The sequence below is a fragment of the Mercenaria mercenaria genome, chromosome 15 (assembly GCF_021730395.1).
Source record: "Mercenaria mercenaria strain notata chromosome 15, MADL_Memer_1, whole genome shotgun sequence".
NCBI classification, from domain to species: Eukaryota; Metazoa; Mollusca; class Bivalvia; order Venerida; family Veneridae; genus Mercenaria; species Mercenaria mercenaria.
Window position 1 is genome coordinate 14654298 of NC_069375.1, and position 15409 is coordinate 14669706.

At 35.0% G+C, this 15409-nt stretch overlaps 1 protein-coding gene across 2 annotated transcripts in view; it reads left to right on the forward strand.

The window, feature by feature from the left end:
• The window catches only part of LOC123541656 (1-acyl-sn-glycerol-3-phosphate acyltransferase alpha-like), a 28364-nt gene extending 19570 nt beyond the window's left edge, over positions 1–8794 (forward strand). For both annotated transcript variants that reach the window (XM_053524606.1, XM_053524605.1), the window contains exons 5-6: positions 2003–2075; positions 7016–8794. In XM_053524606.1, the coding sequence (XP_053380581.1) occupies positions 2003–2075; positions 7016–7188 (246 nt within the window). In that variant the 3' untranslated portion in view covers positions 7189–8794. The remainder of the gene's footprint in view (positions 1–2002; positions 2076–7015) is intronic.
• The last annotated feature ends 6615 nt before the right edge of the window (positions 8795–15409 follow it).

A 15409-nucleotide genomic window follows, 5' to 3' on the forward strand; every position in this document is an offset into this window, starting at 1 on the left:
TCTCTAGAGGCCATATTTTCAATGGATCTTCATGAAAATTGATCTGAATGTTCACCTTGATGATATCTAGGTCAAGTTTCGAAACTGGGTCATGTGCGGTCAAAAACTAGGCCAGTATGTATAAAGATAGAAAAACATTGTGACCTCTCTAGAGGCCATGTTTTTCATGAGATCTTCATGAAAATAGTGAGAATGTTCACCTTGATGATATCTAGTTAAAGGTCAAAACAGGGTCACGTACCTTCGAAAACTAGGTCAATAGGTCAAATAATAGAAAAACCTTGTGACCTCTCTAGAGACCATATTTTTCAATGGATCTTCATGAAAATTGGTCAGAATTTTTATCTTGATAATATCTAGGTCAAGTTCAAAACTGGGTCACATGAGCTGAAAAACTAGGTCACTATGTCAAATAATAGAAAAAACGACGTCATACTCAAAACTGGGTCATGTGGGAAGAGGTGAGCGATTCAGGACCATCATGGTCCTCTTGTTAAATCTTCTTGTATGAAACCTCAAAGCCTAAAGCTTAGATATTTTGCATTCTAAGCATTGTGTAGTAGTTTTCTACCAGATTTATTCAAATAATGTCCCTGTGGTCAGAATTTTCAACCCACAGAGTTCACTTGTTTTACGTATGTAGGAAAAACTTCAAAAGTCTTGTCTAAAAAACTGAATGCTCTAAGCTTAGGTATTTGGCATGTGGCTTGTGTAGTAGTCCTCTTACAAATTTATTCAAATCATGCCTCTGTGGTAAAATTGGCTCCGTCTGGAGATCACTTGTTTGTAAGAAAAAATATAAAAATCTTCTTATCTGAAACCTTAAGCCCTGGGGCTTAGATATTTGACTGATAGTCTTGTATATTGGTCCTCTACCAATTTTGCTAAAAACATGCCTCTGGGGTTAAAATTGAACCTGTCCTTTGGTCACTTGTTTTACAAAGATTATATCAGAAAAAAAAAATAAAGCTGCAAAACACAGAGCTTAGACACTAGATGTGAAGCATTATAGGGTGCCGACCAAATTTCTTCCTATCATCCCCTTGGGGTCAGAATTGGCCCAGCCCAGGAGGGTCACTTGGACTTCTTCATGGTAAGACTGATACAGGATTTTTTGTTTCAAAAGTCTTATCTAAAAGCTGAAGGTCTAAAGCATAGATGTTTGGCATAAAACATTGTGTAGTTGTGCTGTACCAGGAATCATAAACCCATTTCAGTCAGGGTTGTGATATAGGGTGTTCCTGGCCTTCTTGTTTTATTCATTCACCTTGGCACAAGATGTTCATGTTATTTTAAAGATCATCATCATTGGGATGTCAGTACTACATCTCTTGATTTGTCCAAATTTTAAAGAACATCTCTTGACCACAAAGCCAGGTTCGACCAAACTTTACATAAATGTTCTTTGGGTGAACCTCTTTCAGATTCCTTCAAATCTAGATCATCCATTGAAAATTATAGTTGCTTTAGTCAGAAACTGCTGGCTTGAGTTCAAAATAATTTCACTCAAATATTTCAAATCTGAATTTTCATGACATTGCCCATGGGAAACATGCTATGTGACATCTCTCTTCAGAAAACTTCTTTCAGTAGAGGATTAGATGTTTTAAAGATGTATAAATTTAAAAGTATGCAAAACTGGATATCATAAAAAATAAGCAACTGTAAACAAATTATAACTGTGGTTGTGCATGGTAGTTTCCAAAGTTTGTGGTTGTGCCTTCTGCCTCCACACACATTTAAATGTGCCCGTGTATCCAACCTATAAAAATGAGGCTTAGTTGGTTTTCCCATTAATAACAATTGGGCATTCTATGATGGCATCTAGGCTTTGGAAAGAAATTGGTATTTAATTTCTATATCAAAGCAGAAAGTAAGCAGGCCTCTCATTCTTTTCGTATTGCCAAGGCTATTTTGAGACATATTAAGAAGTGAAGCTTTAAATTTGCATAATTTCATTAGTTGTTGCAGTTTGAGAAATGTATTTGTTTCTTTGTTACAGATCCCTGTGGTACCAGTCGTGTTTTCTTCATTTTCTGAATTCTACAATAAAAAAGACAAAAAATTCACTACAGGTTTGTATTCTTTTGTGAAAGTATTAAAGTATGTATTTTGCATTTATGCCCCCAGTGTTCAGGACCTCTGGGCGACATATACTGTTTGAACTGTCTGTCCATTCAGTGAATGGCATTCACTCTCTTGTATACTCAACTTCTACAGTTTCCATCCAGTTCAAATGAAACCTGGTATACAGCATCAGCATGAAGTGGACATGTGCATATTTTTGGAATTTTTATGTCAACCTATTTTTAGCTCACCTGTCACACTTTTGTGATCGCCCTTTGTCTGTCATCCACAATTTCTTGTAAACATGATAGAGACCAAATTTTGCAATCAATTTAATCAATTTTGCACACAACTTGTACTGGCATAATATCTCTGTTCCTTTTGAAAACTGGCCAGATCCAGTGATTGGTTCCAGAGTTATGGCCCCTTCAAGGGCCAAAATTTGCTATTTTGGCTTGTGACCACTATAGAGACCACATCTTGCAATCGATTTTAATCAAACTTGCACACAACTTGTATTTGCATATTATTTCGATTCCTTACGAAAACTGGCGAAATCCTGTCATGGGTTCCAAAGTTATGGCCCCTTAAAGTGCAAAAATTTGCTATTTCGTTTTTTGTAGCCATATAGAGACTTCATTTATGGCTTTATTTGATACAGACTTGCAAAATATCTTCAACAACAATAGGTCTGATCATAGGTTCTGTAGTTACGGCCCCTGAAAACCCAGAAAGAGCCCACTTTGTTAATATTTACCTTGTGAACATGATAGAGGTGACATTTTTAGCTCACCTGTTCAGGTGAGTTTTTGTTATTGCTCGATGTCTGTCGTCTGTCAGTCTGTCTGTCTGTCAACATTTAGCTTGTGTATGCGATAGAGGCTGTATTTTTCAACTGATCTTCATTAAATTTTGTCAGAATGATTACCTTGATGAAATCTAGGCCGAGTTTGAAAATGGGTCATCTGGGGTCAAAAACTAGGTCACTAGGTCAAATCAAAGCAAAACTTTGTGTATGCGATAGAGGCTGTATTTTTCAATTAATCTTCATGAATTTTGGTCAGAATGATTGCCTAAATGAAATCTAGGCTGAGTTCCAATACAAGTCATCTGGGATCAAAAATTAGGTCACTAGGTCAAATCAAAGAAAAACCTTGTGTATGTGATAGAGGCTGTATTTTTTAATTGATCTTCATGAAGTTTGGTCAGAATGATTGCATTGATGAAATCTAGGTCAAGATTGAATATGGGTCATCTGGGTTCAAAAAGTAGGTCAGTAGGTCAAATCAAATAAAAACTTTGTAAATGCAATAGAGGCTATATTTTTCAGTTGATCTTCATGAAATTTTGGTTAGAATGATTGCATTGCCTTGATGAAATCTAGGTTGAGTTTGATTATGGGTCATCTGGGGTCAAAAAGTAGGTCACTAGGTTAAATCAAAGAAAAACCTCATGTATGTGATAGAGGCTGTATTTTTCAACTGATTTTCATGAAATTTTGTCAGAATGATAGCCTTGATAAAATCTAGGTCAGATTCGAATATGGGTCATCTGGGTTCAAAAACTAGGTCACTAGGTCAAATCAAGGCAAAACCTTGTGTATGCAATAAGAGCTGCATTTTACACTGGATTTTCATGAATTTTTTTCAGAATAGTTGCCTTGATGAAATCTAGGTCAAGTTCGAATATGGGTTGTCTAGGATTAAAAACTAGGTCACTAGGTCAAATCAAAGGAAAACCTTGTGTATGCATTAGAGGCTGTATTTTTCAACTGATTCTCATGAAATTTTGTCAGAATGATAGCCTTGATGAAATCTAGGTCAAGTTTGAATATGGGTCATCTTGGGTCAAAAACTAGTTCACTAGGTCAAATCAAAGAAAATACTTGTTTATACTGAAGATTTTTGCTCCAATTTTAATGATAATTGGTCAGAATATTTTTTTCCATGAAATCACTAGGTCAAACATGTTTACACTGTTATGGTGTGTTATGGTGTGTTTCTCAGAGGAGCGATCTATGGCCATCTTTGCCTGCTTGTTACATTTGACTTAAGTCACAATAAGATCTCAATTCATTTCAAAAACCGGCTCGATTTCATCATGGGTTCTTGAGCTACTGGCCCTGTAAGGGGCAAAATTTTCTGTTTTGGCCCTTTCAGTCATATAGAGGTTTCATTTATGCTTTGATTTCATACAAACTTGCACAGAATGTTTGTCTTGATGATCTCTAGTCCAAGTTTGTAATTGGGTCATGATGGGTTTAAAACTAGGTCACCAGGTCAAATCAAAGAAAAAGCATGTTAACACCCTAGAGGCCACCTATCTTCATGAAACTTGGTCAGAATGTTTATCTTGATGATTCCTAGGCCAAGTTAAAAACTGGGTCATGTGGGGTGAAAAACTAGGTCACAACTCAAATCAAAGGAAAAACTTGTTAACACTGTAGAGGCCACATTTATGATCCTGTCTTCATGAAACTTGGTGCGAATATTTATCTTGATGATTCCAAGGCCAAGTTTAATAGGTGAGCGATATAGGGTCATCATCACCCTCTTGTTTCTAGTGTGATTACCATTTTTTCAGTCTTTAAAATATTACAGTTACATCAGAACATTGTTTAGGAACTTCCACGTCGAATTATTTTTCCCAATTATTGCCCTTTTTAGCTCACCTTAGCACGAAGTGCTCAAGGTTAGCTTTTGTGATCGCCCTGTGTCCGTCGTCGTCAGTCAACAATTTGACTGTTAACACTCTAGAGGTCACAATTTTGGCCCAATCTGAATGAAACTTGGTCAGAATGTTACTCTCAACAAAATCTTGGACGGGTTCGATATTGGGTCATCTGAGGTCAAAAACTAGGTCATTAGGTCAAATCAAAGAACAGCTTGTTAACTCTCTAGAGGTCACAGTTTTGGCCCAATCTTAATGAAAGTTGATCAGAATGTTACCCTCAATAAAATCTTGGACGAGTTTGATATTGGGTCATCTGTGGGTCAAAAACTAGGTCACCAGGTCAAATCAAAGGAAAAGCTTGTTAACACTCTAGAGGTCACAGTTTTGGCCAATCTTAATGAAACTTGGTCAGAATGTTACCCTCAATCAAGTCTTGGACGGGTTCGATATTGGGTAATCTGGGGTCAAAAACTAGGTCACCAGGTCAGATCAAAGGAAAAGCTTGTTAACACTCTAGAGGTCACAATTTTGGCCCAATCTTAATGACACTGGGTCAGAATGTTACCCTCAATAAAATTTTGGATGAGTTCGATATTGTGTCATCTGCAGTCAAAAACTAGGTCACCAAGTCAAATCAAAGGAAAAGCTTCTTAACACTGTAGAGGGCACATTTATGACTGTATCTTCATGAAACTTGGTCAGAATGTTACTCTTGATAATCTCAAGGTCCAGTTTGAATATGTGTTATGTAGGATCAAAAACTAGGTCACCAGGTCAAATCAAAGGCAAAGCTAGTTAACACTGTAGAGGCCACATTTATGACCATATCTTAATGAAACTTAGAATGTTAATCTTGATGACATTTAGGTCAAGTTCGAATCTGGGTCATGTTGGGTCAAAAACTAGGTCACCGGGTCAAATCAAAGGAAAAGCTAGTTAACACTTTAGAGGGCACATGTATGACCATATCTTAATGAAACTTGGTCAGAATGTTAATCTTGATCTTTAGGTCAGTAGATCAGGTGAGCGATACAGGGCCTTCATGGCCCGCATGTTCAAGACTTTCATGTCCAGTTTTCTTTACTTGAGTGATAGCCCTTTTTTGGACTTTGAAATATTAAAACAACATCTAACTTGTGTAAGCAACTCCTCTCACAGTTTCTCTCAAGTTCAAAAGCAACTTGGTAAACATTATTAGCATTAAGTAGACATATGCTGTTTGTGGGGAGTTTCATGCTTAAAAAGTTGTTGAATATTTATGCCCCTTTTTAGCTCAGCTGTACAAAGTATGGAGAGCTGTCCTACGCAACCCGGCGTGGGCGTCCTTCCATGTCTGCACCTTGGTTAAAGTTTTGATGCACTTTCTCTTTATCTCTGTAATTACTAGATGGATTTGTTTCAAACTTAAAATAATTATTCCTCATCATCACCAACATCATATGGCACAAGGGTCATTACTCTTGCTTCAATATTACATGAATTATCCCCCCTTTTTACTTAGAATTCAGGTTAAAATTTTGGTGCACTTTCACTCTGTCTCAGTTATTACTGTATCAATTAGATTTAGACTTAAAATAGTTGTCCACATCATATGACACAATGTCCATAACTCTGGCACCAATTTCTCATGAACTATCGCCCATTTTTACTTAGAAAAATTTCAGGTTAATTTTGATGCATTTTCACTATGACAGAAATTTCAAATAGTTGTTCCACATCACTATGCACATCATAGATTCAAGAGTCGTAACTCTTGCACCAACATTTTATGAATTTTGCCCCTTTCTACTTCCATAATGCTAGCACCAGTATATTATGAGTTGTGCCCTCTTTTTACTTTATTTTGAATTTCAGGTTCAAGTTGTGATGCACCTGCACTCTATCTAAGTTATTAATAAATATATTGGATTCAAATTTAAGATAATTATTCTGCATCATTTGTCGCATGATATGACACATGGTGCATTACTCTTGCAGAAATTATCCATAAATTATCTCCCTTTTATACTTACTTAATGTTTTGATACACTTTATCTCTGTTATTACTTGATATTATTGATACAGACTTAAGCTGTTATCCAATATCTTCATCCATATTGGAGTCATTAAACACTCCAATGTGCCCATTTTTACTATCCAGCATTGAAATAATTGGGCGCGCTGTCTCCTGTGACAGCTCTTGTTGGACTTTTAGATGGTATTATTCTGTCAAATGTTTTCAGGGGTCTAGTGTCATGCTATGCTGCCATCATTCTTTTATTCTTCTTGTTTTTAGGGAAATTCATAATCACTTGCCTGCCAAGTGTGTCCACACGTGGCCTGACTTCAAATGACGTCACAGATCTCACAGAAAACGTGCGTAAACAAATGCTGGACACATTCAACCAAACATCATTTGAAGCAACACAAAATAAACTTGCAAGCAAAATAACAAATGGAACAAAATAGTGTTCCTATAATAGATACAGTATATATCATTTAGTTTGTGTATTGAAAGTTGCTACGAGCAGAAATGTCACATACTTAATCTCATCTTGATTTATTAATGAAAGGTTACAGATTACCATATTTGGTGGGCTGAGCATGAAACTATTGTAACTTGTATGAATAAAGAACAAGATACAATAGTTTCGTTCTCAGCTCTCACAATGTATGTTGCAATTATAGAGATTTTGTTGATAAACAATAAACCATTGGATAATTAGGAGATTTTCTTTGTAACAAACTTTTAAGAAGTCATTAATTGTTTAGGGTATTGGCTTTAGGAGGTTATTTCTACTTCATACTTCAAAGGCTTTGCTTGTTATGTACTGTGCAGATGGTTAGAATTTTTTTATTTCATTTTTCAAAATATTTTTTTGTCCAGTGTGAATGACTTTGTTCTGTTTCTTTGACTTTATGCTAATTTGTTGTGTTTATGAATATGTCTGACAATACTGCTCTACCTCCTTCAGTGTGTTCAAACCAGCAAATTATGTTTACTGTATGCATATACTATAATGCATGTTTCTGACTTTAAGCTCCTTAATTAGAACTACTGTTACTCTACAAATTTACTTCAGACTCACGATTGTGATGTTTATTGATTAATTAACATAATTATGTACTACCATTTGTCAATTTTAGGGCATTTTTATGTTCGTAAACAGTAACATTTAGTAGATAGTCTAAGCCATATAGGGATATGACTTGTTAGTTATTTAAGAAAATATTTGCCTTTTTTTGCTAACCATTGATAAAACACTATTTTAACATTTTTGAAAACAAAACTCTGTACTGAACTGATGTTCTTGTTTTAGTAATTCTGAAAAAAATATGATGTGCCACTGCTTCTTGTGTAATACTGCACAACCTTGCATTCTGACTCCAAAGATTATGAAGCTTGAAGTAATCATGACATTGGTCATTTTCAAAACTTTAAAAATGCCCTGTCACTTGCTGAAATTTTCAGAAAAGTCTGTAAACTCAGCTTCTTCAGTTTGATAAATAAGGAAAACAAAGAAATAAGGAAAGCAAAGGAGGAAACCTTGGCAAATAATGAAAGCAAAGATAAATAAGGAAATAAAGATAAATTAGAAAAGCAAACATAAATAAGGAAAACAAAGATAAATAAGAAAACAGTGATAGATGCAGAAACAAAGATAGATAAGGTAAGCAATAATTATTGTAAATAAGGAATACAAAGATAAATAAGGAAAACAAAGATAAAGAAAGAAAACAGTGGTAGGTACAGAAACAAAGATAAATAAGGAAAGAAGTGGCAAATAAGAAAAACAAACATAAATAAGGAAAAAAAAGGTAAATAAAGAAAACAGTGATAGATAAGGAAACAATGGCAAATAAGGAAACCAATGGCAAATAAGGAAAGCAATGGCAAATAACGAAAACAAAGATAAATAAGGAAAACAATGGCTAATAAGGAAAGCAAAGATGAATAAAGAAAACAAATATAAATAAGCAAAATAAGGAAATCAAAGATTAGTTAGGAACATAGTGGCAGATAAGGAAAGCAATGGCAAAAAGCAAAAGCAAAAATAAATAAGGAAAACAATGGCAAATAATGGAAGCAGCAGCATGTAGTTAGTCATGTGGTATTTTTATGTGTCAGTCACTAAAGAAGGCTCATTTATGCCTTAAAGTTGTGCCATATAAAGTGTTCATTATAAATTACTGTTTGTTTTTGTTGTGAAAAAGTTAGTGAAACCACTGAAGTTATATGAAGAAAAGAGAAATCTGTTAAGGAGCTCAGAAATGGGTAGCTACATAAAATTTGTCTTCTAGCATCACAAAATATGACTTTTCAAATAAGTTGTTTACAGTGGTTACCTTTTTGTTCCATTTATTTGCTTATAGAGCCTGTTACACTATTAACATGCTAACATTTGGTCAAGTAAGATTGTTTGGAAAAAATAGTTGCTTACGTGTATGAAGTTTCATTGGTACTTTATATGTTATGACTGGGCTTGTTGAAGGGCTGCTTGTCAAGTAGGTATTGTACACATTTCAGAAAGCCCCTCACTAGACAGCTGCTTGTGCATGTATGCCGGAAACAGAATCCATTGACATTCTGAAAGCGATTTTTGTAAACAAAATTCAGAATCATTGTAAATATATTAAAAACTTACCGATTTTGATAAGTTCCAGTAGAAGGAAAATGTTTAATTGCTGTACTTAAGTGGTGACAATTTTATCTGTGCACCAGCCAGTATTGTTTTAGCAAGATTTTACCAAAAAGATTATTGCAAACCTTTTAGATTCATGAAACAAAACATTGAGTAAGACAGAATAGCTCTTTTGGTATATAGTGTATTCCATAAAACATTTCAATATATCTTACATTTAGTCATAGTATAGGTATACTGTTTTCTTGTTAGTAGGAATTGAATATTTCTAAGGACAAAATTGATTAAAACTTTCAGTTTGACTTCATTTAATTATACTCCTATCCAAGTACACATTGTGCTGACAGTTGGATGATCAGTTGGATTAGCACATATGTGATGTAGACATTTTTGCTTGGGGCAACTTGCTTTCAAAGTTTTAGGTGATTTAAACCAAGGTGCTGTTTCATGGGTAATGTTATATAGGTATAAATGTTTTGCTGGTGTACAATGTATAATTCTGTTACCATAGAAACAGTATTTTCATGTATCTTTTTTATTTTAAACAATATTTTGATGTTGATATTTTACAACTTAATCTGTCTGTTTATTTGAATGTATGATATTTTGTTTTTTACCAGTGCTTTCTAAGGTAGATGTAGCTTGAAGTTTCACTAAGACAGTGGAGACCTTAAATATAATGTCTTATTTAGAAAACCTTACCATTCATTGAAGTTCAAAAGCTGTTAGGTTTTCTTAGAGTGATATAATTTTATTATATGACTTTGGGTTGGAAGTGAAGTTAGAATGTGGGGTCATAGGTAAAAAGTTACAGGTCTCTTTTAATATTCCTCCCTTCGAAGGAGGGATATATTGTTTTGCTGACGTCGGTCGGTCTGTATGTAGACCAAACTGTTTCCGGATGATAACTCAAGAACACTTGGGCCTAGGATCATGAAAGTTGTTAGGAAGGTTGGTCATCACATGCAGATGAACTCTTATTGATTTTGAGATCGTATGTAGGTCAGCAGTCTATGTACACTAGAACAAGTTTAAATGGAAACAAGATGAAACCAAAACACTGGTAGGACATTAAATAGATTGGAGAGTGGCAATGAAACAACAAAGGAAAACAGGTTGAATATGAAGACAGTATAGTAAAGAATCAATGTCAAGTAGAACCAGGCAACATTAAAACGTGGCATCCAGCGATAACTCAAAAACGCTTGGGCAGATCAGAAATTTGCATAGGAAATCGATATGACCAGTCAGATGACATCGCGCAAATATAGAAAATTTGAAGCACACTGTAGTTATGTCATGTGGATTTTATGTGTCATCACCTAAGGGCTCTTCATGCCTTAGTTGTGCGTTAAGTGTCTTATATTGCCGTTCATTTTTGTTGTCGATAGGTTTCATTACACTAATTTATTGAAGAACGAAAACTGTTGAGCCAAATGGTATCTACATAAATCTCGGCTTCCAAATATGCTTTCAATAAGTACGTGGCCTGTTCCATTATTTCATTATGGCCCCTGAAAAGAGGCCAAAAATTGTTTTGGACAATTGTTGCTACTAAGTTTCATGGTACTTTATTTATGATTTTGAATTTTTTGTACCACATCGAAGCCCCCACTAACTGCTTCATCCAAAGATCTTGGGAATTCCATTTTGTAAATCCAATTCCTTTATGATTTCCGATTTGATGTCCCATAGAAGGCAGAATTGTATTTTGCCTTGTCGTGACAATATCGCAGCCAGTATTTTTTGAGATTTTACCAAAACGTTGCACAACCTTTAGTTTCACCAAAATCTTGGTTCCTTTTGGGAATAGGCATAATTCAATTCTTAATTGTCCAAGTATGGACCTTGTAAGTAGGAATGATATTTTGACAAATTGATTAATAACTTCATTTGACTTCATTTAATTATACTCCATCCAATAACTTGTGCGACAGTTGATGATCAGTTGAATTGCCATATGTGATGAGACATTTTGCGGGCAACTGCTCAAATAGGTGTTTCCAAGCTGTTCATGGAATGAATAGGTCAAAATTTAGCTTGTGTACATGTTTCTGTACATAGAACGTTATTTTCATGTATTCGATTTTTAAACAAACTTGCAACTTGTATCTACCACAAATCTTGATTTGACTGATATTTTGTATATTACCTGCTTTTCAAGAAAGATGGGTTAATTTCCTAAACAGTGAGACGCTTAAATATTTCTTTATTTCAACAACTTTAATTCGAAGTCTCTTTTGGTTTCTTAGAGTATAAATTTTTTATATCAATTGGTTTTGATGACGTTATTTATATAATAGTTAAATTTTTATTCTCAAAGGTTTTTGTTTTTGACGTCGGGCTTATAACAACTGCGATGAACCAAGACCTTGGGCTGGTCAAATGTTGGAAGGTTACACATCAGTGCCCATTGTTTGGATTGTATTATTGATCACATGACCTGGTTAACCGTGTATAAGAATTTTTTTTTACGTTATTGGTTGGATGAAATTCCCCTTTGTTTGAGTTACTGTCGTCGTAGGACCGAGACATTATTTTCAGGAACTCTAGAACGCTGGGCTAGATACAGGATTGAAGGCAGATTATCAGAGCCATGCAGATGGCCTCTGATTTTAGGTCATCAGGTCAAAGTTTAAGGTCACATTGGCCAGGAACAGTTAAATAATTTCAGGACGATAACTTGAGAAGGCTTGGACCAAGGGTCATAAAATATGATAGAGAGGTTCATCATGACCAGCAGATGACCTTAATTCATTTTGAGGTCAGTAGGTCAAAGGTCAAGGTTACAGTGACCCGGAACATTTTAACTGTTTACAGACAATAACTTGAGAACACTTCGGCCCAGGATAATGAAACTTGATAAGGAGGTTGGCAATGACCTGTAGATGACTCCTTTAGATTTTGAGGTCAGTAGGCTAAAGGTCAAGGTCACATTGACCTGGAACAGTTAAACCCTTTCCAAACGATACCTTGAGAACACTTGGGCCTAGGATCACTAAACTTAATAGGGATGTTGATCATGACCAGCAGATGACCCCAGTTAATTTTGAGATCAGTAGGTCAAAGGTTTATGTCACATTGATTCAGAACAGAAGAACTTTTGTTTAAAGTGAGCAAATAATTTCTGTTCCTTGTGCAATTACTGAATGCATCAAGAGGGGGTGGGTGGGGGCATTTCGTATAACTCTTGTTAGCTTTTATGTTTAGTTGCTGTGGACATTTACTTAGCTAACTCTAAAGCAGTAAAATGACAATCTCTAGATGAGGTATATGTTGTTTGTGACAGTTAGATATACATGTAAGACATTGTGACTGTAATCAGTCATCCTTCACATCTGATTCATGTGGAGAAATTGGAAGTTAAAAATTTAGAGAACATGTTAGTACTTGTACAGAATCCAGGGACACTTATTAGTTTAACTGCTTGCTGTTACGTTTCTAAAATACCGGTACTGCTGGAAAACAGCACTAAACCAAACAACAAACGAGTAGACAATTAGTAATTAGGTTGCGTTCCCAAAATCATTGCAGTAAGCAGGTTCAGATTAGTCAGTTATGGTTATAATTTACTCCCCTTTGTGTGGTTGGCAATAAAAATGATAAAAAAAATGTTTGTATTTTGGAACCTAAATGATATTAGTAAAGAGATGTATAAACAATGTACACTGTCGCAAAAGTTTATTGTTACTTAGTATTAATGGTGGACTGTATTTCCAAGTCAACCTATTTTTCAACATAATTAATGAAAATGATCTATACGTAAGGTCACTGAGAATCTGCTTATGTGATTGTTCAACTTTTCTTCTGTCAATTCTGGATTTTATGTTTACTCTGACCATGCTGTTATGCACCTTTTACAGTTTATTCTGTATTATACTGTGACTAGAAATGTATATACTTGTGCTGGGTCATTTGTAACTGACAATACCTTGGGGAAATGAGTTTGTTTCTCGTTTTAAATCAGTTCTGATGCTTGAATTCAGTTCTTTTTTGAAAATACAGGTTTTGTATTACAGTTGTTTTGCTATAAGATGTTCCCTTTGTTATAGAAGGTTAGAAATATATCTGTGATTTTTGGTGCTTTCATGCTACAAAACGTAGTTTATATATGCCTTGTTCAAGAATTTTTCATGTAAAATGATGAGAAAGTGGTTGCTTAACCCTTACCCTGCTAAATTTCTATAATGAACTTATCCATTTTTCAGTTTGGACAGTACCATTAACTGTTTAAAGGGGTGCATACAAAAAAGATACTGAGAATGGGAACAGTGCAGATCATGATCAGACTACACTGGTCGCAATGGCAGAATAAATTGTGTTCAGTATGATAAAGGTTAAAGTCTGAATGCATCGAAAATTAAATAAATTAATCATAATGCATGTACCTAGTGACATTATTGGTACTTGTGTCATTGTTGAAATATGTAAAATATTTTCTTCTTAATTCTTTTGAGTCTTTCTGAAATTTTTCATTGCCTTTATACAGTTGCAACCCACTGCCATTGAGTTCCAACATCTGGCAAAGAACACCACCAGAGTCTCAAGTAGTACTGGGAAAACTTTTATATGAAAAGAATTGGAACCATGGTCTTACACTTGAATGATTATAAGAGCTGAATAATAGGGTCTGGACACTTGCTTCTGCTGTATCTCTGTGATTCTTGTAGACACGTATAATGGTTTGGAGTCCATACGTCATATTGTTGTTTCGTTGTAAATGAGATGTGAAACAAAAAATTTTATTTGTCTTTTGACACCATATAACCTGTATTGTGTTGATGTACTATAAAAACCAAAATTAATGAAAGTCACACATCATTCTGATGTTTGGTGTCTTCCACAACGTGCTGAAGAGATGCATCAGGTGGTAATGCTTGACCAGAGGCTGGTAACGTAGACAATTGCTATTTCCTTTTCTGTCATCAATTATGAGGCTTATTCTTCCTGGCAGCAGATTTTACTGACGACCTTTCATCCAAAGACCCCTATAATACAAAGGAAGCCAAAGTTTGTTCACGAATCCTTAGCAACCAAGTCTAATAGGCAAGTTCCATGTATTCCGTCCTTCCTGCAGGCACTCTTCTATCAGCAACTGGTATTTGGCCTTTTTCCTCATGTAAGCTTGCTCTATTCTCTCCTCTCACAGCACTTTAGTGATGTCTATATGAAGGCATAACCTTTGAAGAGGAAACTGATTAAATTTAGCATGTAGAAGAATATGACCATTTTCTCATGCCAAAAAGTTCTTGAACATGCATTCAGTAGTATAGTCTACAAGCAGGCAATTTAAACATGTATGTACATATTTGCATTTCTTTGTCTTTTATCATAACATGACAGTGTAGTAAAAGGCAGTATTAGACACCTCTTTTAGTGATTAGTGATACATTGCTAAATTATTTTGTCATTAAATGAGAGATATATAATTGTAGCGTTATTTCATGTAAATATGAACCTAAATTGTCTGTAAACCAATATGTTCTTGCCTACCTAGCGGGGAAAGACAAGACTATCTTGGTAGGACCTCCATATAATAATTTGACATCATATTATTGCATCATAGTGTATCAGCGATTTTTAATTTACAATAGCTTTGAAAATATTCCAATAATAATGGTAGGAAGGAAATACGTTACATGTTTGCCTGAGTAAGGTAGGTGTTTCCCAACCCTCTGGACAGCATGGCTAGCGCTCGGTTTTCCATGCCACACTGTTCTTCAGTTTTGGGGAAACCCTGTTGTACTGTTACACGGGCAGTCATATAAGTTTGTTATATTCTTCCCCACTTTTCCTTTCTTTTCATAAAGCTAAAAATGTTGCAGGAGAAACTTCAGATATGCCCATTTTCGAAAATTATAGGTGTTAAAATGGTCATTAATTAGTTGTTTGTTTTAACTCGGTTGAGCATAAAGTATTCAGGCTATGCCGTTGTGATCACTCTTTGTTCTTCCATGGTACCTCTATCCATCTTCCTTCCCTATATGCCTTTGTCCATCCTGACTTTTGTTCAAACAGTATTTTATCTGAAACTATTGGGGGCCTCT